The sequence below is a fragment of the Eurosta solidaginis genome, chromosome 2 (assembly GCF_040869045.1).
Source record: "Eurosta solidaginis isolate ZX-2024a chromosome 2, ASM4086904v1, whole genome shotgun sequence".
NCBI lineage: Eukaryota > Metazoa > Arthropoda > Insecta > Diptera > Tephritidae > Eurosta > Eurosta solidaginis.
The window spans coordinates 34,761,539-34,788,027 of NC_090320.1; the positions used below are offsets into that span (position 1 = coordinate 34,761,539).

Here is a 26,489-nt window from a genome sequence, read left to right on the forward strand (position 1 = left end):
TGAGGTTACTAGACGCGTTTTGTAGTAGGGTGACGAAGCACTCATGCCATCCATGGTCAATTAGAGGGTCCACAAATCCGCGTCGAATAAAAACACAGTATTTATGTGCTAAAATGGAATATTCATTATTTTTGAGGTGTTAGAAGACCATCAGTTTCCCGTATCGGAAGGAATAGTTGAGGGCGATCGTTGTCGAAAATGACTCTGACGACAAACAATTTCGGGAGCGGCCGCACAAGAGAGCCTCCAGCGTAGTACACAACGGGGAGAATCGAGACGGCAACAGCTGTGTGGCGGCATAATAGCAGACGGCACCAGTTGTGAACGGGGCGCCCAACAGCCGGTGAGCATACCAGAACTGGAGACGGAGGAATGAAAGTATCGGTGATGATACCGTAGCTGCAAAGATGGACCATTTACCTCATTCCACTCTTATCATATAGAGGTAGCACTTAACTAGCGAGCACCTAACTCGTTCGCCGTAGTCGTCATCTGCAACTGCGTACTGCGCTCCCTAAATGTAGTCCCGATCTAGAGCTGAGAAGAAAAGAGTCGTGGAGTTATTAGGACAATGAAGCCTCCTCACCTCAAATGGGTTGACAGGCTGTTAAAAAGTCTGAAGGTATCCGCCCCATTTTCCATGAAAGGCGTGGAGCGACGGCACTCTCCTTTCCGCAGCTAAGGGCATTCACTCCTACCGTGGAGTGAGCTAGTCTTAAGGGGGTCGCCCAGTTTATCTAATAGGAAGGGATGGTGATGTCAAAGGATATTTCCCCTACACATACGTGCCGTCGGGTCGAAATCAGAGTTGATAGTAGCAGCCACCCGGCTTAGACACTAGTTCCGAATAGACGGCCGTTATAACTGTATCCCCCCGCAGCGCTTTTAACTGACTCCTTTATCACTGCGATGTCCTAGGAAATGAATCTTGCCGCTCCTTGCAGGCCCTTTGAACACATTTTTACCGGTTGAGTGGTAGATAGTACTATAACTGTCACTGCCTATGATTCATTATTTTAAACACATATACATGGCTCACATTAAACACATATACATAGGTGCTTGATGTCTGTTACTGCGAGACGCTTGCTCATAAGCCTGAGTGATCTTATTTGGCGGCTTAGTCATTATTTTACCACAAATTCAATACTTAACTTCGATTTTTTCTTTACGCAGCCACAGTAATTGAAATGCTAAGGCCACAGAATAGAAAGGGGCGTTCTAGTACCTCAATGCCCCGGGAACATCATGCGCTGAAGAAGAAATTAAAGGAAACTATTTTAAAATCTTGGTTATACCGTAAAAGTTCCCTGCAAAGTTAATAAGGCACTGTCACATGACATTGAGCAGCACCAACAGCTCCGTAAGAAGGGGGAAATAGGTAAGGACCTCGCCAAGCTATTCGAGGCTTCAGACAAGGCGACTTCCTTTCGTGCGATTTTTTCAATGGAATGCTAGAGAATATAATTCTAGTAGAAGAACTAAACCATAATAGCACAATCTATTATAAGTGCGTACAATTGCTGGTGTATGCTGATGACATTTATATTAGTGGCCTTAACAAAGCTGGTGGGGACTCCGCCTTTCTGGATTAGACGACAAGTGGATCTTGCCGTAAATAAGGACAAGACGAAGTACTTGCTGTCATCACTGCTGAAGAATATAAATCCGCGACTGTAAAGGACTTCGTCTATCTGAAAACCAGCATTAACAGCGAACATAGTATCAGCGCAGAAACCAAATGAGAATAACGCTGCTTTGAACTGGGTGGATAATTGAACAATTGAAAAGTAAAATCGTCTCAACATCTCGATATAAGATGAGATGGTTCTTGGAGTACTCGAGAGAAGTTCCCCGTAAAATGTATGGTCGTGTGCGTGATACCGACAGCGATTTTTGAAGTAGGTATAAAGATGAGCTGTGTGAGCTTTAAGCAGATATGAACATGGCGCAGCTAATAAAAATCCAAAGGCTTCGCTGGCTAGGTCATGTTGTGTAAATGGACGAGGACGATCCTGCCGAGAAAGTATTTCAAGCGACACTGCAGTTTGGAAGAAGAGTAAGGGGGAGACCTTCAATGAGTTGGGAGAGGCAGGTGCACGAAGACTTCATCTACCTTGGCGTTCCCAATTGACCTTAATTACCGCAAAACAGGGACAAGTGACCCGGCTTCTTGCAAAACGGTCAAAACTGCTTAGGCGCTTAAGCGGCAAATAATGATGGTGTTTTCATAAAGGTCTATCGAAACCCGTTTGCGCACAAACATTAGCCAACTTCATGACAGTAACCCAGGTTTGTAAAAGGGAAAAAATAAGGATAGTTAAGAACTTTTCTCATGGTTCTTAAAACAATCCTGATAACTTTTAAATTTTTAAAGTTATTTTCAAGTCAAATACTTAAGTATTTTCGTTGAGCTCTCCCAGCGGGTAAGGCGGCTTAGAATATATTCGCGGCAGGTATGCCTGTCATAAGAGGCGACTAAACTACCAAATTCATTCATGGCGTTGTGTAGCGCAACCCTTTCGAAGGGATGCTACCGCAGTTCAAAGCGTCTCCAACCCAATTGTTAACATCACCTACCCGTGGCGAATCCTTTTTCTTTAGCAGCTGAGGCTCTGGCGACCTCAAATTATTCAAGGAACTTGGTTGTGAAGGGCGGGAAGGCCTAGAGGTTCAATGTCAGGGTCATATAGAATCGTACCCCAGATTGTCGGTCGTATACCTTTATGGTGCTTGTTATCACAAAACCTTCGGTGAATGTATTTATCGCTACAATGAAAACAACAACACCAACAGCTCTTATAGTAATATGAAAGCGTTCGACTTGAAGCTTCTACTTTCCACCCCTGACAACCTACCATTTTCTGTGCAAAAAGGTCCAAACAATAATAGTTATAAGTTTTAATCTAAACCTAATTGACTCACATAATTCTCACATTATGGCACGTGCATCTAAGTATGTAGGAGAAACCCAATATGCTTGGATCTATATGTACGTAAGTGTGTTTGTTTGTATGTACCGTATATAAATAAGTAAGTACACTACAGTTGGAAATGGCTTAATTTTATATTCCTACTAATATGAAATCATGGTTGAGCGAGTAAAGATAATTAAGATTCAATTAAAGTATTGCCCAATAACGGTGACGGCAAAACTTAGTTAGCTTTTATGTAGTTTCATATCTTAATTAATATCTAATTGCCTATGATACATATTTACATGCACACATGCATATTGGGGATGAAAATAGCGAATGCTTTTATTTTTGTCAGAGTACGTTATTTTTGCATTCTCAGTCAGTCTTATGGCGTTTTCTATTCTGGTATAAATGTTACCCTCATGTTATACTCTTAAGTTCTTACACCTGGCGTTCTGCAAAATGAATTGAAAAAATTGCTGCTTTCACCTCTTTTGTCACATAAAATCAGCTGTAAATCATCATAAGGATAGACAACACAAATGGGAACTGTTATCTGAGAGCCTTTGTTATATTAAAAACACCGGAGAACGAGATAGTAAAACTCAGACCAAGCTACAGTTCTGACAGAGAAAACCTTTTCAGTACAAACTTTTCAACAGTTACTCACATTAGCAGCGAGTGACAACAACAGCAACCTACGAACTTTTGCGGCTGATGGCAGGATCACTCAAAATTCGATACATATATTGAGAGATACATTTTTCTTATATAAAAATCAGTCAAAGACTCTAAATCTCGTACAATTTTTTTATCTGGACCCGTGCGCCACCTAGCGGAATTATATTCCGCTTTTGTTGCATTGACTAAGTCCCCAGATCTATGTGTGATGTTACCTTTTGTAGCTCATTGGCAAGTTTCTTAAAAATGTATCCCAAAATACTCCCCTTTGTTATGGAACTCGTATGAGGTAACTTTACTTTGTAGCACCATGAAAAATCTCACATATCCGTGCGACATCTAGCGACACTTTTTGTCACATTGGGTAAACTGTCAACTTTGAACCACAGCTCTTAGCTCGCCGGGATGGTACTTAAAACCAATCTCAATAATCCATAACTCATCTTAATTTACTAAATTTTCGACCCGTGCGCCACCTAGCGGAAATTAGTTCTCCTTTTGTTAAAATATCTGTTTGTAGCTCAATTTGAAAATACACAAAAATCTATCACAAGATTCCACATAATCTGTTTTAACTCTCTAGGTTATCGGGAGATTACTTAAAACCCGAAATCAATATTTAAAGATTAGGACCATTATTTTAATTATCACGATCACAGCATCACCTAGCGAAAGTTTTTTTCTCATGTTGCATTGCCCTCGATTTCTGAAATATATTGTGGCGAATATTAGCAGTTCCATACATCACTATGCTGCTACTAAATAAATGGGCAACAACAAAAAAGCAAGCAGCCACACTTATGTACATGTATACATCAAAACAAGCAGCCACACACACATACATAGAAGGCAACGAAGAATATTCCACACACATAACCAGCAGCTCGAAGCGAAGAGATTATTTCACATACACATAGTATGTAGTCAGCAGATAAGAGCGAAGCAGAAAGAGAAACAATCACACATCACGTTATAATCAGCTAAGAGCAGAAGCTGTTACTCACACACACACACACGCATATAGCTAAATAACCAAGTATGAGATACAACTGTGCCAGGAGGCATGTTCCAGACCTTAAGAGAAATAATGAATCAGTTTGATTTTAACACGCTGTGGTGAAGTACGCGATAATTGTGAAGTACTACTTCCAAAGTAGTCTAAATAAAGAACCTTTTTGTTATACTGAATTTTTGAGTTTTTTTTATTCGACAGTTCAGAGATTCGAACGTTAACAGAAGCTGCAAAATAATTAGAATTTCTCAAAATTCGTTACAATATTTAAAGTTTTAAGGCTCTAGTTTCTTGGCAAGCTACGTAAAAATCGATTGTAATATTCCCTAATTTTGAACTGAAATTTGCAAAAAAACAGGAAACCTACCTAGTATAAAAGAAGTAAAAGGAATTATGCTCATATCATAACGATGTCGTTAATTTTACACATCTACATCTACCTCGTTTAAACTGTTGCAGGGACTGCTTCCGACCAATTTCGACATTTAAAGAAGAACTTATTTGCTTTAAGGTAATAAAATTTCTAACAAAACGGCAAATTTATTTAGCTGCAGTATGATATTACGGAAAGATGAATATTGCATACCTATAAGCACATGTTTTATATGGACTTTCCACAACATAAGATGTGATATAGCAAATATTGTATATAAAGGAATTTCATTTTTGCACATTCATTGTAATTAAAACACTAAATCAAGAAATCCATAAAATATGAAAGCGTTCGAAATTGAGATTAATGCTTATACCAACACAATTTCATAGTTACATACTTATACCTACTATGTACAGTTATTTACACCCAAACGTGCTTAAATATCAAATACTCTTCGCATATAAACACACAATCAATATTTCTTCGCTTAGAAGCTTACACTAGGCCTTTGCTGCTTTCATACAACCATAAATATAATTGAAAAGTCATTTTGCACTTTAATTGCTCAAGTTGGCTGTTAAATACTTTCCGCAACACGTTTTCCAAAGCAAATTAATTCACATCGAATACAAAATAGTATTTAATTTATACACAATGTAAAAGCCAGTTACTTGGTTAGTAGACAAATTTTTAAATCGAATTAGTTCCGAAACGATGCCATAGACAGTAGCGAAATGCTCAGGAAATATTTCCAGTCTCGAAGGAAATTGCTTTCGGCTGTTTTGACATGATACCGCATAGCCTTGGAGGAGTCCAAGATGATCCAAAGAAAGTCTAGCAATAATTCCGAAATCTTCCAAAAGTGATCCCTAAAACAGTCCCAAAATTATGCTGCAGTTATCTCAAAAGCTGCCTCATACTCCAAAATTGGATAGACGAAAATCTATTAAAGCAAGAAATCTCCATCTTCACGGGCAGCTCTAAGCTGAACAACAGAGTTGGCAGTGGAATATTCACAAGGAAGCTCAATATAAATAAAAGCTAACCCGACCACTGCAGTTTTTTTCAAGGCAGTTGCTCTCTATCTAATTAACATGCCGGTGCCGAACTCTGTTTCCATTTTTCCGACAGACAAGCTGCCATAAAATCCCTGATACATCATCACGGCGTTAAAGTGCAGGGAAGCGCTGAACAAGCTAATAAGTGCAACCTAAGCATTAAAATATGGGTCCCACGCCACAGTAACATCTCGGGAAACTGCGCTGATGATGGGAAGGCACCAGCTTGCAAACAATCACCTCTGCAGGCTGGGTGAGTCCTACTCTAAATACTTACAAGCACAGGATGCGATCTCAGTGCACGGAACAAGCTAATGCGAGATGAGCCGACACCAACATATAGGGTGTGCAAGCAAATCTGGCCCAAGCTGGATGAAAACATATCGCAATCGGTCATACGTCGGAATCGCCGCTCCATTAGCACATCAGTGGGTATTCTAATAGGTCACTGTCTTATAAGCACCCATGGGCCTGCAAACAAATGACTTCTCCCGCACCTGGAAGGACGAGAAAGAGATAGAAACCGTTGAGCACTTTCTATGCCATTGTCCCGCCCTGAGTGCATTGCGGAGCTAGAATTCGCAAATATAAACGAACTTGCGCGCTACATTTAGCAAACTCACTGGTTTTAGCTTAATGGGCGTATGAACCACTTTCTACAGAAGGGGAACAAGGGCTCCTTGGTATTACAACGGACCAAAATAGCTTAAGTGAGCCTCCGCTTGAGCAGGGGAAGCGGCCACTAATCTAAGAAATATATATTATTCATGTCAAAGATTGGATGCCTGTAGGTCGTGATGTATGGATTTCGGCTTTCATGACTCAGTTGCGCCGGAACGTGTAATAAAATTAGATGAAATTTGGCATACAAATAGCTAATAGTATTCAAGGTTATACTGTCTAGCTGTGGATCTATGTGGGTCAGCCGATAGCAGAAATATTTCCAAAAAGGTTTTCAAATTTTCGAAAGAACAATACAGAGATTATTTTCAAAACAATCCTAAAATAGTTCCGACTTTATTCTTAAACAAATTCGAAATGGCTGCAACAGTATTCCAAATACAATCCCGAAACTGTACAAGATAGTGTCACAATAATCTAGAAAACAACACCGAAGTTATTCGGAGATAAAGCCCAAATGGTCAAGAAATATTCTCAAAATGATTGCGTTATAACAACTAAGAAAGTGATCAAAAAAAAAAAAAACAATCGCGAAAAGATGGCGAACGCAAATCCTATAAAATTATTAAGTATTTCTAAAAGAAACTTGAAATAACCCTGAAATCATCTAGAGAAATTATGCCAAGCACAGCCTGCAATTCTTAAAATAATCCCGCAATAGTCCCCATTTGGCCGCGATATGATTTCAAAAACAATCCAATAAGTTTTACGAAATGGTTCCCGTATTGAGTTTTTTTTTCAGTGAGCAAAAAAGCACCGTTCAAGGTAGGGAAGAGCCCATGCTCACTTATCTAAAATTCCTAGACCCGGACTTATGCCGGCCATACTCCAAATAGCAACAGTCTTAATCATTCAGATCCAAAGCTGTGAAGTTTTATAAAAACAGTACAGAGACGGAGTTTTATTGTGCACTTATCTAAAGCTTTGACTATTGATAAAAGGGATTCAGGGATGGGTGGCACTATTTCCTTCCCCAAAATTATTGAGCCTTGATAGGCCCAGAGCTATGACCGTTTATAAAAACATTTCACTAAAGTGAGAGAGGGGGAGGGTTGTTCTTCTTCAAAATTTCTGGACCACGGATTAGATGACCCATATACATGTTAGCACGACGCACGCCAAATAGTAAAGCAAGAAGACACTTGTTGCACAAGCTGGTAAACAAAATTCCATAACGAAACATAACACCACGAAAATAACTAAGAATGCAGCAAGCGGTGAGAAATGCATCGTCAACATTTCAACCAAGTCATAACATCACGAAAATAAGCAGAAATGCAGCAAGCGGTGGGAAGCGCATCGTCAGCGAATTCGCAAAGCGGCAACAGCAGCGCAGTCGGTAGAGCGGCAACAAAATAAGTTAGTTGTAAGAAAATAATATTTGTAAAAGTTAGTTCTATTTCTGACATTGAGTAATAAAGGAGCCATAGCTCCCAATAAAAACATTTTTTTTTTCAACTAAATAACCTTTAGTAATTTAACTGGCGCCCGAGCAGGGACCAGCGCGAGTGTCGGAAAGTAGTAGTGCCTGAAAATCAAAAAGTAAGGCCACGCGAGTGACGTATATAAAAAAAAAAAAAAACGTTAAAAGTGCCTGAAAAATAACAAGTAAGGCCACGCGTCTACAGCGGCACCGGGAAGTGGAATAAGCAGTACGACCGAGGTACCCAAGTACCAGGAGGGAAAAGGACGAACACCGAAGCGGCGAAAACCCCACATCCAGCGTTGGACATGATACTAGCGTAAGATTAAATAGCAATAAGTAAATAATTGAAAACAAAAATAATAATAACAATTGAAGAAAAAAGAGAAAAAGAAATTATTATGAAAAGTAGATCTAATTGTTCTTTGTGAAAGAAAAGAAAAATTAAAAGAGAAATTAGCATACAAATCCATAAAATCAAAGATAAAAATCTACACAGAAATCATTGCGAGAAAGTAAATTGAGTTGCGCTTGTGAAACAAAAAAGAAAAGGGAATTATTGTGAAAAGTAAATTTAATTGCTTTTTGTGAAAGAAAAATTAACTAGAAATTAGGAAACAAATCCATAAAATCTAAAGAAAATATTATACAGAAATCATTGTGAAAAGTAAACAGAGTTGTGCCTTGTGAAATAAAAGAAGAACTAAAAGAAATTAGCAATCAAATATAAAAAAAAAAAAAAAAAAAAAAAAATCTTTAGGAAAATGCCAGGATCCGCGGAGGAACTCGTTGATCAATTGAACCAACTTAGGTTGGAATACGGAAATACCCGTCAGGGAAATCTTCCCGTCTCTAATACGACGGAATTAGAATCAGCAGCTATAGAAGCCTTAGATAGAATGAATAGGACTTCCCCTAATGATTTGCCACCAGACCATAGTGTTACATTAAATGCGCAAAATATAAACGATCTAGATAGGGTACCAGATATGGTAAAATGCCTGAGAGAATTCTCAGGACGACCAGGAGAATTTAGCTCCTGGAGAAAAAGTGTCGACAGAATATTAAAAGCATATGAATCTTTGAAAGACACACCTAAATATTTCGCCATACTACATACAATCAGACACAAAATTGTCGGCGATGCCGACACGGCTCTCGAATCCTATAGTACTCCACTAGATTGGACGCATATTAGAAAGTGCCTTATGATGCACTATTCCGACAAGAGAGATATTGGTACTTTAGAATACCAAATGACCACACTGGCCCAGCGCCACGATGATATTTCTACCTTCTATCAGAAGGTCTATCAACATCTTTCACTAATCCTTGACAAAATTTCCTGTCTCGTCTTGGGCGAAGAGTCCATCAGAGCCATGACAAACTCCTACAGAGAGAAAGCTCTGGATACGTTTATTCGCGGACTTAATGGAGACCTACCCCGTCTCCTCAGTATCCGTGAACCAACCACCCTGCCACAGGCATTGCACCTGTGTCAAAAACTTGATAACATGTCCTTCCGAATGAACCACGCGAACACTGTGAATAGATCAATTATCAATGGACCGCCACGACTACCACGAAATACCACAAATTATAACAATAACAGACCCTTCTATCCCGAGCTGACTTATTCCTTAGCACCAAAACCTAGGTTTGCACCGAGGTTGCAACAGTTTAATCGACAACCAAATAGGTACCCAAATAATCCATTCATTCCACAGACAAATCGTCCTAGCAACTACAATTACCCCGGATATGACCAAGGATTCCGCACGGGATACTACGGCCAAACCAATTATCCCCAGTATAACCCAAATTTCCGTTCGAACCCAACAGGATACAACAATCAAAATAATTACTCCAATAATAACAGAAATAATCTACCACCAAAACCACCAGTACCAATGGACGTAGACCAGTCCATACATTCCAGGCAGGTCAACTATCAAAACCGGCCGCAGAATAACCAAAACAACTTCGCGCAGAAGCGTCCCCTTTCTACCCAACATCCTCACGCACCAAATAAAATGCAAAGAACTTTTTACGCCAATACGGACTACACTAAACCGGATGAATACTACGATCAGGTAGATCCTCACCAAATCTACGAGGATAATCCCGTCCTAACTAATTATGGAAATGAAAATCAACCAGACCACATACCAAAAAGTAACCTTTATTTAATCACAAACAATAATCCGGCCCTGAACGGGCAGGATTGCACCGAACTAGATACTATTCATTTTTTAGACTAACTCCATCTTCACTCCCCTATTACGAGTTCATTGCTAGGAGCGGAGATGGACTAGACTTTCTAATAGATACCGGCTCGAATAAAAATTACATACAATCCTCGAGGATAAGAAATCCAATTCCTAATGAGCATACTTTTAAAGTTAACTCTGTCGCAGGAGACATAGAGATCACTCACCACACGTACGTGGATATTTTTCGACACGGCGTAGGCAAAATTAAATTTTTCATTTTACCAACATTAAACTCCTTTCACGGAATAATAGGTAACGACACGCTCAAACAACTGCAAGCAACAATCCACACTGATAAAAATATGATGACAATTTTCGAAAATATAGTTATCCCTCTAAAACAAAGGGTGTCACAAGAAGTGAATAATGTAGGAATAAAAATACCACATCTTTCTGCCGAAATTCAATCAAAAATTAATGGCATAATTTGGAAATGTCCCAATCTGTTCTCGGATCCCGACGAAAAACTAACATATACTACTTTAGTAAAGGGCGAAATCCGCACTACCAGCGACACACCCGTATATTCCAAGCCTTATCCTTATCCAATGGCGCTTAAAGAGGAAATAGAAAGGCAAATAGAGGAACTCCTAGATAACGAGATAATTAGGAGATCAAAATCCCCTTATAACTCACCAGTCTGGATAGTCGACAAAAAGTTGGACGCCTCTGGTAAAAAGAAATACCGGATGGTGATCGACTATCGAAAGCTCAATTCAATTACAATCCCCGATAAGTACCCTATACCAGAAATAAATGAGGTTCTTGCAAACCTCGGAAATAATTCACTATTTACCGTTGTTGATCTTAAAAGCGGATTTCATCAGATTCCACTTCGTGAGTCCGATATCGAGAAAACGGCATTTTCCGTAAACAACGGAAAGTACGAATTTCTCCGATTGCCATTTGGGCTTAAGAATGCCCCTTCCACATTTCAACGGGCACTGGATGATATCCTCCGGCAACATATCGGTGTAAGATGTTACGTCTACATCGATGATGTAATAATATTTGGGAAAAACGAAGAGGAACACTTAAAAAATATTGAATTAGTGTTCAGAACCCTAGAGAGTGCAAACATGAAAATACAGCTAGACAAGTGCGAGTTTGCCAAACAGGAAGTAGAATTCCTGGGGTACGTTGTTACCCCGGAAGGAATAAAAACAAAACCAAAAAAGGTAGAAGCCATAGTTAATATGCCTCCTCCTAAAAATCTTAAGGAACTTCGTTCGTTCCTTGGCATGGCAGGCTATTATAGAAGATTTATTCAGGACTTTGCCAAGATCGCCAAGCCACTTACGGCCATTCTGCGAGGCGAATTTGGAAATATTTCCAAAAACGCATCAAGGAAGCAATTCATTACCCTAGATCAGGAAGCATTAAATGCATTCGACAAAATAAAAAACACCCTTACTTCACCGGACATCGTTCTGTCCCATCCGAATTTTGAAAAGGACTTCGAACTGACCACGGACGCATCCGACTTCGCAATAGGCGCCGTACTATCACAAAATAAAAAACCCGTAACATACATATCCAGAACCCTCAACAAAACTGAAGAATCTTATGCAACCAATGAGAAGGAGATGCTGGCCATTATATGGTCCTTAAGCTCCTTAAGGAACTACTTGTACGGGTCAAGAAAAGTAAATATATTTACCGACCACCAACCGCTTACATACGCTTTAAGTACAAGGAATACGAATAGCAAAATGAAACGATGGAAAGCAATCCTGGAGGAATATAATTACGAACTGAAGTATAAACCAGGGTACTCCAACTTGGTCGCAGACGCCTTATCAAGGATACCTCCCCAAATAAATTCCCTCACTCCCACAATCCACAGTGACGAGAGCTCAAGCCATAACCTCATATCATGTACAGAGGCCCCAATAAACGTTTTTAAAAATCAAATATTTTTCAAGCAAGACGAAACATCTTCATATCAATTTAAAATAATATTTCCAACAATCCATCGTCACATAATTACAGAACCCCAATATGACAATCAAATTCTCACTACGCACCTAAAACGATACCTTAACCCCTCCGTCATCAACGGAATCAATACAGATGAAAGGATAATGGGCATGATCCAAAACATCTATCCACTACATTTTAGTAACTATAAGATACGCTATACCCAAAAATTAGTTGACGACATCACCAACGAACAGGACCCGGAAAACACCATTTTAGACATCCATAAACGCGCACACAGAAATGCAGTTGAAAACAAAGTACAGATTCTGGAAAAAAGCTATTTCCCAGGAATGCTCAGCAAAATAAAAAGAATTGTAACTAATTGCACAACTTGCAAAGAAAACAAATACGAACGCCGTCCCAACCAACCCAAAATTGGCGAGACGCCATTACCCACATATCCCGGACACACGGTCCACATAGACATTTTTTTAACAGAAGGTAAAGTAATTATGACTGCCCTGGACAAATTTACGAAATACGCACAAACAAGGAAGCTTTCAAGCAGGGCAATAGTAGACGTTAGAGGTCCTTTAAGAGACTTGATTTTCTATTTCGGAGTGCCAAAACTGATTGTAATCGACAACGAACCTTCATTGAATTCTAGTTCAATTAAATTTATGATGACGGACGAGTTGGGAATAGAAGTTTTTACAACACCACCATACAAAAGCCAGACAAACGGGCAAGTAGAAAGGTTCCATTCTACTCTGGTGGAAATAATGCGTTGCCTCAAAGAGAATGGAGGACACAGGAACTTTGACGAGCTCCTAGAAAGAGCTGTGTCGGAATACAATCATACTATCCATTCTGTGACTAAAAAGAGGCCAGTAGATTTATATTTCGGTAGAAACGTTACGTTTACTCCAGAAGATATAGAAAGAAGTAGGCAAAGTAACTTAGAGAAACTGGCACTTAAGCAGAGAAAGGGCATAGAATACCACAACAGAAAGAAACATAACGTAAAATCATATTTACCAGGTCAAATCATTTACGTCAAGAAAAACAGGAGGTTAGGGACTAAATTAAGTAAGCCATATACTAAGGAAATAGTTAAGGAGGATCGAAATAGTACAGTAATTACCGAAAAGGGACAAATAGTACACAAAAGTAGGATACGCAACTAATTAAACGATGTGTAAATCAGGTTATTATTAACAAACTAACAATAAAAAAGGTAAATGAAATTACAAATATTACAAACAATATTACCAAGGAATTGCAAAATGACAAAATCAGGGAAATAGAAGCATTTTTGAAACTGAAATACAAATTAGAAATTTTAAAGGAAGAAATCATAAATATAGCATATGCTATTCATTGGGCGAAAGCCAATATAGTAAACTCATATATTATGTCAAGTGAAGAAGTAGACATTGCCAAACAGATTTTCGAAAAAGATAATATTCCGTTTATAAATTTGGATGAAGCTTTAGAATTTTCACAAATTAAAATAGCAACAAATGGCAAAATTATCATTTATATCATAAGTTTACCCACGGTAGAAGAACAAACTTGTAAAACAATAGACATTAGAGCAATAAAGAAAAACAATAAGATTAATAAAATAAATTTCGAATCAATACTTACCTGTGAAATAAACCTTTATGGCATACAAAAAGAATGTAAACAATACAACTCAATTCAAATATGTTCAAAAAATAATTTGTTAGATTTAAGTAGGGACTATTGTATAAGTAATCTCCTAAACAGCCGCTTGCCGAACTGCACAGTGACCAACAGTCAACACATACCGGAAGTTGAAGCACTCTCAACAGACATCCTATTTTTGAACGACTTTAAAGGAGAAATCGTAATAAACGAAGAAACTACATCCCTTAACGGCACATTTATAATACACTACAACAACGCTACAATTATAATCAACGGGAAAAAATTTTCCAATACAGAAAAGCGCACAAGCAAGCCCCTACCCGCTGTACTTCAACCATTTTCAGAATCAAATACAACCGAAGAAATGTTGTCCCTTAAAATGCTAAAGCAGATAAACTTAAATAACACGAAACTAATAGAATACACAAAATCTGCAAATCATTTCAACTATGCCACTAATATCAGTATCGCACTGGTAGCTATAATCATTATTATATCCATTACAAGGTCAAGATTACCCCTCAAAAAGGTTAACCAGCAGCAGCCCATCGAACTGACAGAGGCTGCAATAGAGGGGCTAAATCAAATATTTCAAAAACCCAGCACCTCAAACGCGGACGTTTGAATTTCAGGGGGGGAGCTGTTAGCACGACGCACGCCAAATAGTAAAGCAAGAAGACACTTGTTGCACAAGCTGGTAAACAAAATTCCATAACGAAACATAACACCACGAAAATAACTGAGAATGCAGCAAGCGGTGAGAAATGCATCGTCAACATTTCAACCAAGTCATAACATCACGAAAATAAGCAGAAATGCAGCAAGCGGTGGGAAGCGCATCGACAGCGAATTCGCAAAGCGGCAACAGCAGCGCAGTCGGTAGAGCGGCAACAAAATAAGTTAGTTGTAAGAAAATAATATTTGTAAAAGTTAGTTCTATTTCTGACATTGAGTAATAAAGGAGCCATAGCTCCCAATAAAAACATTTTTTTTTTTCAACTAAATAACCTTTAGTAATTTAACTTACATACCTATTATTATAGGACTCACTCAAATAGGCCCAGTGCTATGTGGATTTATAAAAACCGTTCAGGGAAGGAGTGATGCAATTATTCACTTTCCTAAAATTCCTAGACCTCTATCTATGTGGCCCGAATACCCCGTCGAATATATAAGGAGTAAAGACGATTTATACAAGCAGTTCAGGAAGGGAGGAAAGAGTGGCATTTTTTCGAAGAAGATGTCGCCACCTCTAACTTTTTCAAAATTGCTTAGAAATCTATCTGTATGACCCAGTTACCAAATATAACTGGTGTAGGACAAGTACGCACGTCACTAGCAGTTTGAAGAAACTGTTTTAGAGACAAAGTGGTGAAGAGGTCCCACAAACTTTTCGAAAACTCTTATCCCTCTATTATTATTTCCCATAGTCTTAATATCACTGTCAAGGCGAATATACTCGAAGCTAAAACTGTTAAAATCATTCGAATAGCGCCTGTTCCCAAATGGCGTAGACCCACTTCCCCACTTTTTCGAAAAAAATTTACCCAGTAGATCCTTTATCACCATTGTCTGTCTCTGTGCCAAATTGCATGCAAACCTATCTTGCATTTCAGTCGTGATTGAGTCACAGATCGATTAAAAAATTACTCAAAAGTAACTGTTCCCAACCCCCGGCTTTAAGATAATACTGAGTACATTATTTTAGACTATTGCCACATTTCATAAAAATCCGCTTTGATTAAAATGAAAGTTGATTGATTTATTGATTGTAAAAATTTACAACGTAAAATCATTTTATAATCACTATACTAGTCATCATGCTCTGATTGAAGTCATTGATTGCAAGCTATTGATTGTACTAATATTAAAATCTACAATCAAGAGTAACCACATTTTCGCTACAACCAATGAACGTCACCGCATTTTGCTTGAAATCATTTATTTTGCAAAATATTTTGATTGCAATGAATCAACATAACCGTTTTCAGTTATCACTGATTTGACCGAGTGGGAAACAAAAATGATGAATACACAAAATATAAACGAAAATCGACAAGATTCCAGTATCAGTCAAAATGATTTTTTTTTTTTTTTGATTGCAATCTTAATCACAGATTATGAATTTATTGCAAATGAAAGTGTGTACAATTAATTCGATTTTAGTCGATTATTTTAGATTGTAACTTTCTGAAATCACTAAGGAAGCTATCAGTTCAATGCTTGCAATCATTTAAGTCAGGCAATAATTTTTTGTTCAGCAAAATTATTTCAGTCTTGAATTACTCTGAAAAGTTTGATGTCCCATCACTAAGAAAATTAGACAAATTACTCCGAGTTTAAAATTTGCATTTGCAGCAATATGTACATGTTTTTAGCCAAGGAGAAGAACTGAATCCTTCTTTAAGATTACTTTGCAACGGATGCGCACTAAAGCGCTCTACGACATTATCGCTACAACAACAATACCAACGACATCATCTCATCACCTTTTAATGGGCTGGGCAATCATCATCTACTTTGCTGAGAAGAGTGTGCTTAATGTGATAAATCCACAAATGTCTTCTCTGTTTAGCGAAATACGACCTCCTACATTTTCATAAAACAGTCAATTCAATTGGAGATATTTATGGAAATAACTGTGTTCGGTTGAGATTAGGTTCAGATAAACGTCAACCTCTTCATGCGATCGCATCAAGCATGCATCTAGCTCTGGTTCATTTTAGTGTTTCGAGCAAATTGTCCCACATGATAGAGTTGAAAGAATTTTTGTATCTAAGAAGTACATACAAGTCTAATAATGAGACTAACAAATCACTGTACGTGCTAATAAACAAATATGAAATGATTGCACATTTGATTTATTTCTAAACTTTGTTTATTTAACGAATTATATGAAACCCTGAAGCACGTGCTCATAACAAATTTGTAAACATTTTGTGGTATTTGTTCAATGACACTGCATGCTCGCAATGAATTAAGATTCACATCAGTGAGCTGCAATTATTCATCTTTTAAGGTTATTAGTGGACTAACCAAAAAATGAGTATTAGTGCGTTTGCAAATTCAGTTCAGTACTCAATTGTCTTATTGAGCAAGAAAGTCAACTGTGTTATACGAAAACACGAATTGGAATAAGTAAGACTAACAGTGCAATAAAATGAGTAAAGTCATATCAGTCTTCTGACGCTAGCAACACAACGATGTACACGAAACTAAACTGAATACAGCGCCAAAGTAAAACCGATGATAAACGAAGTATACAGTGTATTACACACGAAATCAACGTGCTACTGAGTTAAAGAAACTATGACATCAGCTTATACTCAACAATGTTATATATGTAGGAGACATATGTGTTACGTGGCACTCGTATGTATTTTCTATTTTATGTGCGAATCACTCATAGTATTTGTCTGTACTTGACTAAATACACATTTAAACACAATTTTTTGGCTCATGACTAAGTGCACTAATTTTATTAGTACTCAAAGCAGATCTCTGATTCACATTCAAACAAATACATACATACATATATTTGAATGTATGGATGTATGTAAATAGAAATATAAAAATCCCACGACTTCGTACAAAATTGTTTAGGCATACTAGTTGTTATTTGATGTGATGGCATTTTGTAGCATCAGAAATGTGAAATGTTATACACTGCGTATAAGTAACTATTTTGTGTCTGCATTAGGGGTGTGTATAAACGACACTTTACTAGAAACAACCAATAGGTTATTGTTTTATTATTGGCTTATTATCCATAGCGAATTATTATCATGGAGTTATCGGTTTGTTATCGGCTTATTATTGTCAGGTCTTCGAAGTGGTATCGCTTTCTATTTCATAACAAACCGATGAGTCGTCTTTAACAAATAGATAACGCGCCGATAACAAATTGGTAACATCACTATAGCAAACCGATCACTTTTTGTTAGCAAATCGATAAAGTTGTATATATAGATAACTTATCGATGGATAATCTTTTGTTGATATAAATCGAAACCTTTTCGATGACGAATCAGTAACTTTTTGATAACAAATCGATAGCTTTTCGATGTCAAATCAACATATTATTGATGATAATTCGATAACTTTTTGATAAAAAGCTAATAACTTGTAGATAAAACATTATTTATCGATAGAAAAGTTATAGCAAATCGATAGCTTTTCGATGTCAAATCAACATATTTTCTATAACAAATCGATAATTTTTGGACGACTTTTTGATGGCGACAGTTTCTCGATAGCAAATTAATAACTTTTTGATAACAAATCGATAACTTTTCCATAACTTTATGATTATAAAGCGATAAAAAATCGCTAACTTTTCGAAAATAAATCTAGACTTTTCCGATAAAAATCGATAACTCTTCAATAAAGAATCGATAGCCCACCTTTAAAATTTGTTATCGATACCAAATTTTGAGCACATTGATAACACATCCATAACTTCTTTTCGTTTCCTTTCCTTTGGTTTCCTTTCCTATCCTTTCCTTTCCTTCGCTTTCCTTTCCTTACATTTTGCATCCTGCCATACCGTCAGGAAAGATATTTATACATTAACTAGAAAACTGTATTTAGTATACATATATGTACCCTGCAGCGAAAATGAGAGACAATCACACATGGCACCAGTATCGCATTACGGGTTTAATAGCTGCCTCCGAACTGTTGGCAATCAGATGCAGAGCGGGACAGATGGTAGCCACACTTGTACCAACAGTCTAAAGTTTGAGTTATATGAATTTAAATGAATTACTCAAAGGCACAGCGACTATTTCAGACCACGTAGGAATGAACCATTTAAAAAGGCATTTAAAACGTCTGCAAAAGGGGCAATTGCCACTTCCTAGGACATCCAAGCGTTAAAAGTGTCAGTTAGAAGTACTGCGAGGGGACAAAATTAGAATTACATAGTACCATCTCTTAATGACATAGTTCTGCGCTAGCTCTGAACTACGGTGATTCGCTGCGGGGTGTATTCTACTGGTGTCTAGGATTAAGTTTTTCTATGAACCATTTAAGTTAAATGAACCGCGATTTTGTTTTTTTTTGTTTCACCCTAGTGTGCATGTATATTTGCTATTATATGTTTGTATTGTGCTATAGTTGTATGCACAGCAAACACATTAAAGAGATATGAACAACTGTGTACCTGATTGTCTTATATACATAAATACATTTATATGCAAATATAAACAAACGCACATGCACACAAATTTATATATACGTACATATGTATGTGCCCATATCTAAATACTAACGTAGTCAGTCACAATTGTTATATGACATTACAAACATTTATAGAAGATACTAACTTGACTATTACTTAATTGACATTTGTTGCATATTAATGTGTCTCGTGTATTAGATGTTTACGCCGATCACTTTATCGGTGGCGGCGGCGTGGGCTACGGGACGGCGTACGCCGGTGTTCTTACGCTAAAAAGCTTCATTTTTCTATTTAAAAAAATAATATTTAGGAAATCTTTTATTTGTATTTATTTAAGGAAATCAACGTTTTGGCCATTTCCGAAAGATCCGGGGTTTTAGCCCCAAAAACTCGCAGATCGTTCAAAAATTTTCAGGAGTAGTTTTTTGCGGAGGTATTATCCCCCATTCACTTACTCCAGGGAGGCTGCGAACCTAACCCCGGTCTTTGGATTTGGTACTGCTGCGTCTGCTGAAAGGAAATAGAGATACATAAAATGGTCACACCTTGTTTGCATATCTCGTGCAAAGCGCAGTTTCACCTAGGGTTAACTCCTAATAATCGTAGCGAACACAATTTCTTTAAATCATTTGTGGCTCCTTAGCGGTCAAAAAGGCGACACGCGGTTGCTATTAATGGTCTAAGGATACTCATGACTCTCCTGGCAAAGGGCGCATTCAGTTTTTTCAAGCTACAATTCCCGATGATTAAGAGCTACAATTCCCGATGTGCGAACAGAACACCATATGCCAGCACAGAAGATATAGGACTGCGACTTCGAACTCATATGTACCTTCGCCGACGTCATTTTCCTAGAAGTTCTAGGCGTAGTTCCGAAGGCTTTCTAACGGATGTTTTTGTCGCGCTATGCTGCCGAGCTACACGAGAGAAACACCTTGAAACGTTAGGGAGTGACTATTCGGCCAAAGATGCCGCCCTCGAAATCATAAGCAGTCTAAGGGGATGTCATTGCGTAACGGGTGAAAATCGTATAATCCTCGGCGCATCTACATAATTAAAATTTTACAAGGACTCTGGATAAAATTATTAAAATGTAGACCAAAGTTTGCAGACGTTTGTGTTTACAACATTGATTTCAATAGTATTGTTTAAATCAAAACGATATTTTAAAATGCAAGTCGACCGATTTTAAGTTGGAAGATGTTAACCGCTGTTTTTCGCTCATTATGGATGACCGCGTAGCTTCAGTTTTCAGACTAGTTCATTAGTTAGTCTGCCTTGGGAAAGCTTTTGCTTCACCACTTTGAGTATTCTTGCGAAGCACAAAGCCTCACCTGGTAAATATATGCTCCTACGCATTCACATTTGTAAAAGGAGCCGTAACGCGTAGGTTATATTTAAACTTGTTTGGTAGGCTATAAACAATGTGATTCACTCCAAGGGACTAGTTTTGGATAGGGCCGTTAACTTTAGGAAATGTCAAACCGGGAGACTTGGGTGTTGAAGGATGAAGTGTGAAAATCAAAATTAACATTTCAGACGCTATTGTGTAGCTTCGCAAATAAACAACAGATGTTTGAATGTAAGCCCAAGCGATTTTTCAAACCCTTCTCATACATACATATATCCTCAACTTAAGTATGAGGTAAGAATCATTTCAATGGACTGTTTATGCCCCTAGAACCTACTAAAGGATTTTGCATCACTGATTTCGCTTATTCCTTCAGCCAATAGCAATGTAAATTTTTTTTAAAATCGGCACCTTTTTTGGGTTATTTCCTTTTTTTAACAACTTGAGATCAATTTGAAAACATGTTCGCCTTGCGTCGTTTTATTTGAATTCATTGTTCATAAATTTTTTTTTAAATATGCAAAGTAAGCATAAAAATTTATTATAAAACTTTTCTTTTAGTGTTTTGTTTTATTAATTTGGTAAATTGGGTGATGCAAAGTCCGTGTTAAGCTGACATCGAAAACGCCTGTTTTTTTAATAACTCATGAACAGTTAGAAAGAGTTAAATTTCGCAATTAGCTTTTTATAACTGACAGTGATGCGCATCCGTTGATACCACTTGCGACCATATCCGTCCAATTTTCGACATGAACAATAAATGGCCAAGACAGTCTTAAATTAGTAGAAAATATAGTACCGCGCCGGACGCCGCCCCCGCCGCCGCCGCGCCGATATTTTTGACATTTGGCGGCGGCGTGCGAAAAACGACTAAAATCGGCGGCGGCGGCGGCGTATATCTCTATCATGTATATTATGCTCATAAAATACTAAGTCAGCCAACTCGTTGAAGTTGAATCATTACTTGGTTGCATATACTTAAAACACAATTCCGGTCAAAGCACGTGTGACATTTGTAGTTAGTTACTCATACGCCATGGTGCACAATTATTTAAATTGAAATACTTATGCGTGTATTAGTGCTATTATCGTAATGTTAATTAAAAACATATTTAGTTGGTAATGTGTGTACCCCCTATTCGCCAACAACAACGGTGATTATGTGCTACCCCATTGCACTCATTGTAGTTGACTTTTTAAGTTTCATTGAGCAGGAAAACTACGAAAGTTTTTTAGGACTCTACAATTATTTGATGTTGTTTTGAATAAAATAAGTTTTATGTTATGTATATTTACTATTTGTGTAAACAATCTATTTCTATACCCAGCTATACTTGTACACAGGGTATTATAACTTTCAATGGATAACGGTTGCTTGTACAGTCATAAAGGAATTGAGATATATATACCATATATCAAAATCGTCAGAACCGAAAAAAAAATGGATTAAATCATGTCCATTCGTTCGTCCATCCGTTAACACGATAACTTCAGCAAATATTGAGATATCTTCACCAAATTCGGTATAAGGGCTTATCTAGACCCAGAATAGATTGGTGTTTAAAATTAGCGAAACCACGCCCACTTTTTCGATATCGAAAATTTAGAAAAATTTAAAAAATTAGATAATTCAAAAACGAATACCGCTAAGCTAATGCAATTTGGTAGGTGGATTCGTTCTATGACGCAAAACATAAATTCCAACAAATTTTGAAATATGGGCGTGGCACCACTATCATAACAAAAAGAACAAGTAAGGAAGGCTAAGTTTGGGTGTAACCGAAAATTACATACCCAGTTGCCAAATTACAGCTTACAAAGCTTTTAAATTACCTTCTCTTAAAAGTGGGCGGTGCCACGCCCATTGTCCAAAATTTTACAAATTTCTATCCCGCGTTATAAGGTCAATCCACCTACCAAGTTTCATCGCTTTATCCGTCTTTGGTAATGAATTATCGCACTTTTTAAGTTTTTCGAAATTTTCGATATCGAAAAAGTGGGCGTGGTTATAGTCCGATTTCGTTCATTTTAAATAGCGGTCTGAGATGAGTGCCCAGGAATTTACGTACCAAATTTCATTAAGATACCTCAAGATTTACTCAAGTTATCGTGTTTACGGACAGACGGACGGACGGACATGGCAAAATTAATTTCGTTTTTCGCCCAAATCATTTTCATATATAGAAGTCTATATCTATCTCGATTAGTTTATGCCGTTTCGTGGTACCGTTATGCGAACAAAATTAATATGCTCTGTGAGCTGTGCTCAGCTGAGTATAAAAGGATTCCGTGCTTATTAGTAAATTGGTAGAGCGGAAAATTAAAAAGTTACTTGAAAAATGTATTATATGAAATAAATCTAGTGATTTTTAGTCTCCTAAGTCAAGAGAGAGAAACTAAATTTATTATTTTATTTAATATTTAAAAGTATTTATTTATGAAGTGTTTGTTAAGGCTTGACATCGTTTTGTCTTTACAGATATCCTAAGCCAGGCACACAAAATCCTATAGTGAAATTACGCGTAGCTGATATCAGAAACCCAGAAGATATTAAAATCAGAGATCTGCAGCCACCACATATCTTAAAAAATGAGTAAGTATTAAGATACGCAGCGTAGTAAACGCATAAATGTCATGAATATATTTATGAACCCTGTTCAGCTCTTAATGCGAAAATAGAAATATGTGACAAATTATCAGATCAAGTGTGCATACGATAATAAACGATAAGAGTAGAGACAAAATTAGAACAAAAAAAAAGCGTCAATATCAATTACGTGTAAATATTTTGAAACTAAACAGAAAACCTCACCCAGTGAACAAAATTAAACCACAAAAGAGGTAATTTTACCAGAACCAATTTATCATATAATCAGAGTGTGCATACAAACAAAACGAAACAACTATTTTGTTCGGTTAAGTAAAAACCATGATGCTAAAGCGAATGTTAAACAATAAAATACTTTGACGTATTGCTTTATATATATTGTATATTAATTAGTACATTGCACGAAAGGTTAAAATATTTGAATTTTCTATTGAATTTTGCAAAGCGTCCACCTTCCCAACCTCTTCCAGAAATTTTAGTCTTCTTCTTTGAAGCCCCGGACATCGGCAAACAAAGTGGTAGATCGACTTATCTTCCTCCTCATCCTGATAGCTTCTGCTGAGGAAGCTTGATGGTATTCGCCACCGGAGCTGGTGTCTTTCCTATCCAAGCATGTCTTTAAGCTTTGCAGTCAACCCTTTTGGTTCATAGCAAGTCCGTTGCGCTGTTCTCATATTCCTCGATTCTGCCCAGGAGATAACTCAGCGGTGGTCGGACGGTGCTGTCCACCTCACTTTTGTCCAAATCGGAACCTTTCTTATCCATCTCATCTGCGAGTTCATACCCTTCAATACCGCCGTGCCCAGGGACTCAGCAAAGTGAGACATTGTGATTACTTATAGAAGCCAGATAGGCTCTACACCTCCGCACGATATCCGATTTTATCATGTTGGACTCTAATGCCCTTAAAGCGGTTTGGCTGTCAACAAAGTATGTTACGTCGGTATCGGAGACCATACTATCTTGAAGCAGCTTTGCTACTCTGTCAATGGCATCGACCTCGGAGTGCACTGCACGCGTCTGGAAGTTAAGCCAATCATTCCGGGCTTAACTGTAGATGTGTTGAGTACATCCCAGCTTCCGTTCCCATTTTAAGGTGAGAGTTAGGTATCTTTTTTATAGTGTTTTTGGTATACGTTTTATTACAATTCGATGACGAGTCAATAACTTTGTTATCGATAATAAACCGAAAACATTTAGATAGCGAACCTACATCTGGCAAATCGATAGCTTGTCGATAACACTTCAATACCAAACCGATAAAACTTCGATAACAAAATAGCAACACTCCGATGACCTACAGATAACTATGCACAACAAATCGATACTTTTTCGACAAAACATCGATAAATTTTTTGAAAACAAATCCATATTTTTCGATAATGAATATCTAATTCATAACAACCGATAACTTATCGATAAAAAAATCGGTAGCCCGTCATGCGAAAGAATAACTATCAATAATATTTGTTATCTGTAACAAATTTTTAACAAACCGATAAGATAGCAACAGCTGGTCTACGTCCTAAATTAAACCGATAACTAATGGATAGCAAAACGATATCTTGCCGAAAAGAATTTAATAACACGCCCGATAACAAGCTAAGAAATTTAAATTTTAATAGTGTAGGTGTTCGGCATTTTTTATTGGACTTCTTCGGGATTCGTATAAGATCTTTTTAAAATATTGTCTGTACCCTTAATGGATCAATTAGGGATCTTTTTTGAAGTGTTATTGGGATATGTTCGAATAAAAACCCCTAAGCCATCGATAACGTTGTTATTGATATTAAAGCGAAAACACTTCCATAACACCACAACTACTTGTCGATTACAATTCAATAACAAACCGGCAACCCATCGAGAAAAAATCGGTAACTCGATATAAAATCGATAATAAATTGATAAATTTTCGATAAAAAATCGATATTTTTTATAACAAAACGAGTAAAATTCGATAATAAATCGGTAATTTTTCGATAACAAACCGATAGCTCATCTATGAAAAATCTATTATCCATCAATTAAAAACCGATAACCCAGCGATAGAGTTAGCGGCATATATTAATTTCTAAATGCCTCAACAACAAATTGATACCCCTTCTATACCTCGTCGATAACATGCTTATAAGAAAGCTATAACAAATAGAAAGCTCGTTGACAACAGCTGATTTCGATAAGAAACCGTAAACATTTCGAAACCAAATGGGACGGGGTGCGTCCGGTTTCGGTTCCAGTTACACTCTTCGTTTCTCATCTTTCCTTTCTTCTGTCTCTCTTTTTTCATTGCCTTTCCTTTCACAGCTCCCACACATTACGCTTATAATTACCCTACACTTACATTCTGTTTTATCCCCTCCAGTATACAACCATTTGCACCTCAATAATAAGAGAAATCGATATTATAAGCAAGAATTTATCAAAACCGATCAACTACTGGATTATGAGCCGATAGGGATAGAAAGGACCCTTTTGAAAGTGTAACAATTCAAAAAAGTCGTTACGTATCTATAATTAAAATTGCAACTGTGGTTAGAAACCGATAAGAATCTCACATGCATTCTTTTTGACTCTACTCAGTACATAATTATATATATTATCGACGAAAGTTCATTACAATAAAAATAAAAACCTTATTCAGCGCATAATTAGATACATAGTCGATAAATATCTATTATAAATCGATAAGCATCGACATGGAGAAAATAATCGGTACAAACCAATAAGAATATGTATGGGTAGAAAAGAAGCACAATAATACGCTTTAAATCTATTGGGTACATAATTATACAATTTTCGTTGAAAATCCATTAAAATCAATAAAAATGTGAAAACGATTGTTACAGACAGATAAAACCCGATAAATGTAGTTAAAATTCATAAAAATCCTTTTTAAGTACATTATAAGATATATAATCGATAAAAATACCGATAAGAATTAATAAAGAATTAAAAAATTCTCATTAATCCTCTATGACTCTATACGGTACATATTTAGCTAATAATCGATAAAAACTCTACACAATAAAAATAATCGTTTCAATTCCATAAAAAACTGCAAAGTTAGATAAAATTCGCAATAATGCTTTTTAACTCTATTCGGCACGTAAATAGATATATCAGCAATGAAAATCCACTGAAATCGATAAAAATCGAGTCATTGAAAATAAATTGTTCCAAATCAAAATGGGAAAAGTATAACAGAGGAATATAGTGACGAAATTGTAGACTCATCGATTTCTTACTATCGGCTTGTTCCACGACTTTATCAAATAAAATGCGCGTCAACCTGTTTACTAACAGCTGCAGCAGCGAACAGAAGGATAGAA

At 37.1% G+C, this 26,489-nt stretch overlaps 1 protein-coding gene across 13 annotated transcripts in view; it reads left to right on the forward strand.

Annotated features, from left to right (window-relative positions):
- The window catches only part of Dpp10 (Dipeptidyl peptidase 10), a 346,391-nt gene that overhangs the window by 288,459 nt on the left and 31,443 nt on the right, over positions 1 to 26,489 (forward strand). For all 13 annotated transcript variants that reach the window (XR_010949406.1, XR_010949405.1, XR_010949412.1 and 10 more), the window contains one exon: positions 23,032 to 23,145. Coding sequence is in view for 1 of the 13 variants with exons in the window: in XM_067764960.1 (XP_067621061.1) it covers positions 23,032 to 23,145 (114 nt within the window). In the remaining 12 variants the exon portion in view is untranslated. The remainder of the gene's footprint in view (positions 1 to 23,031; positions 23,146 to 26,489) is intronic.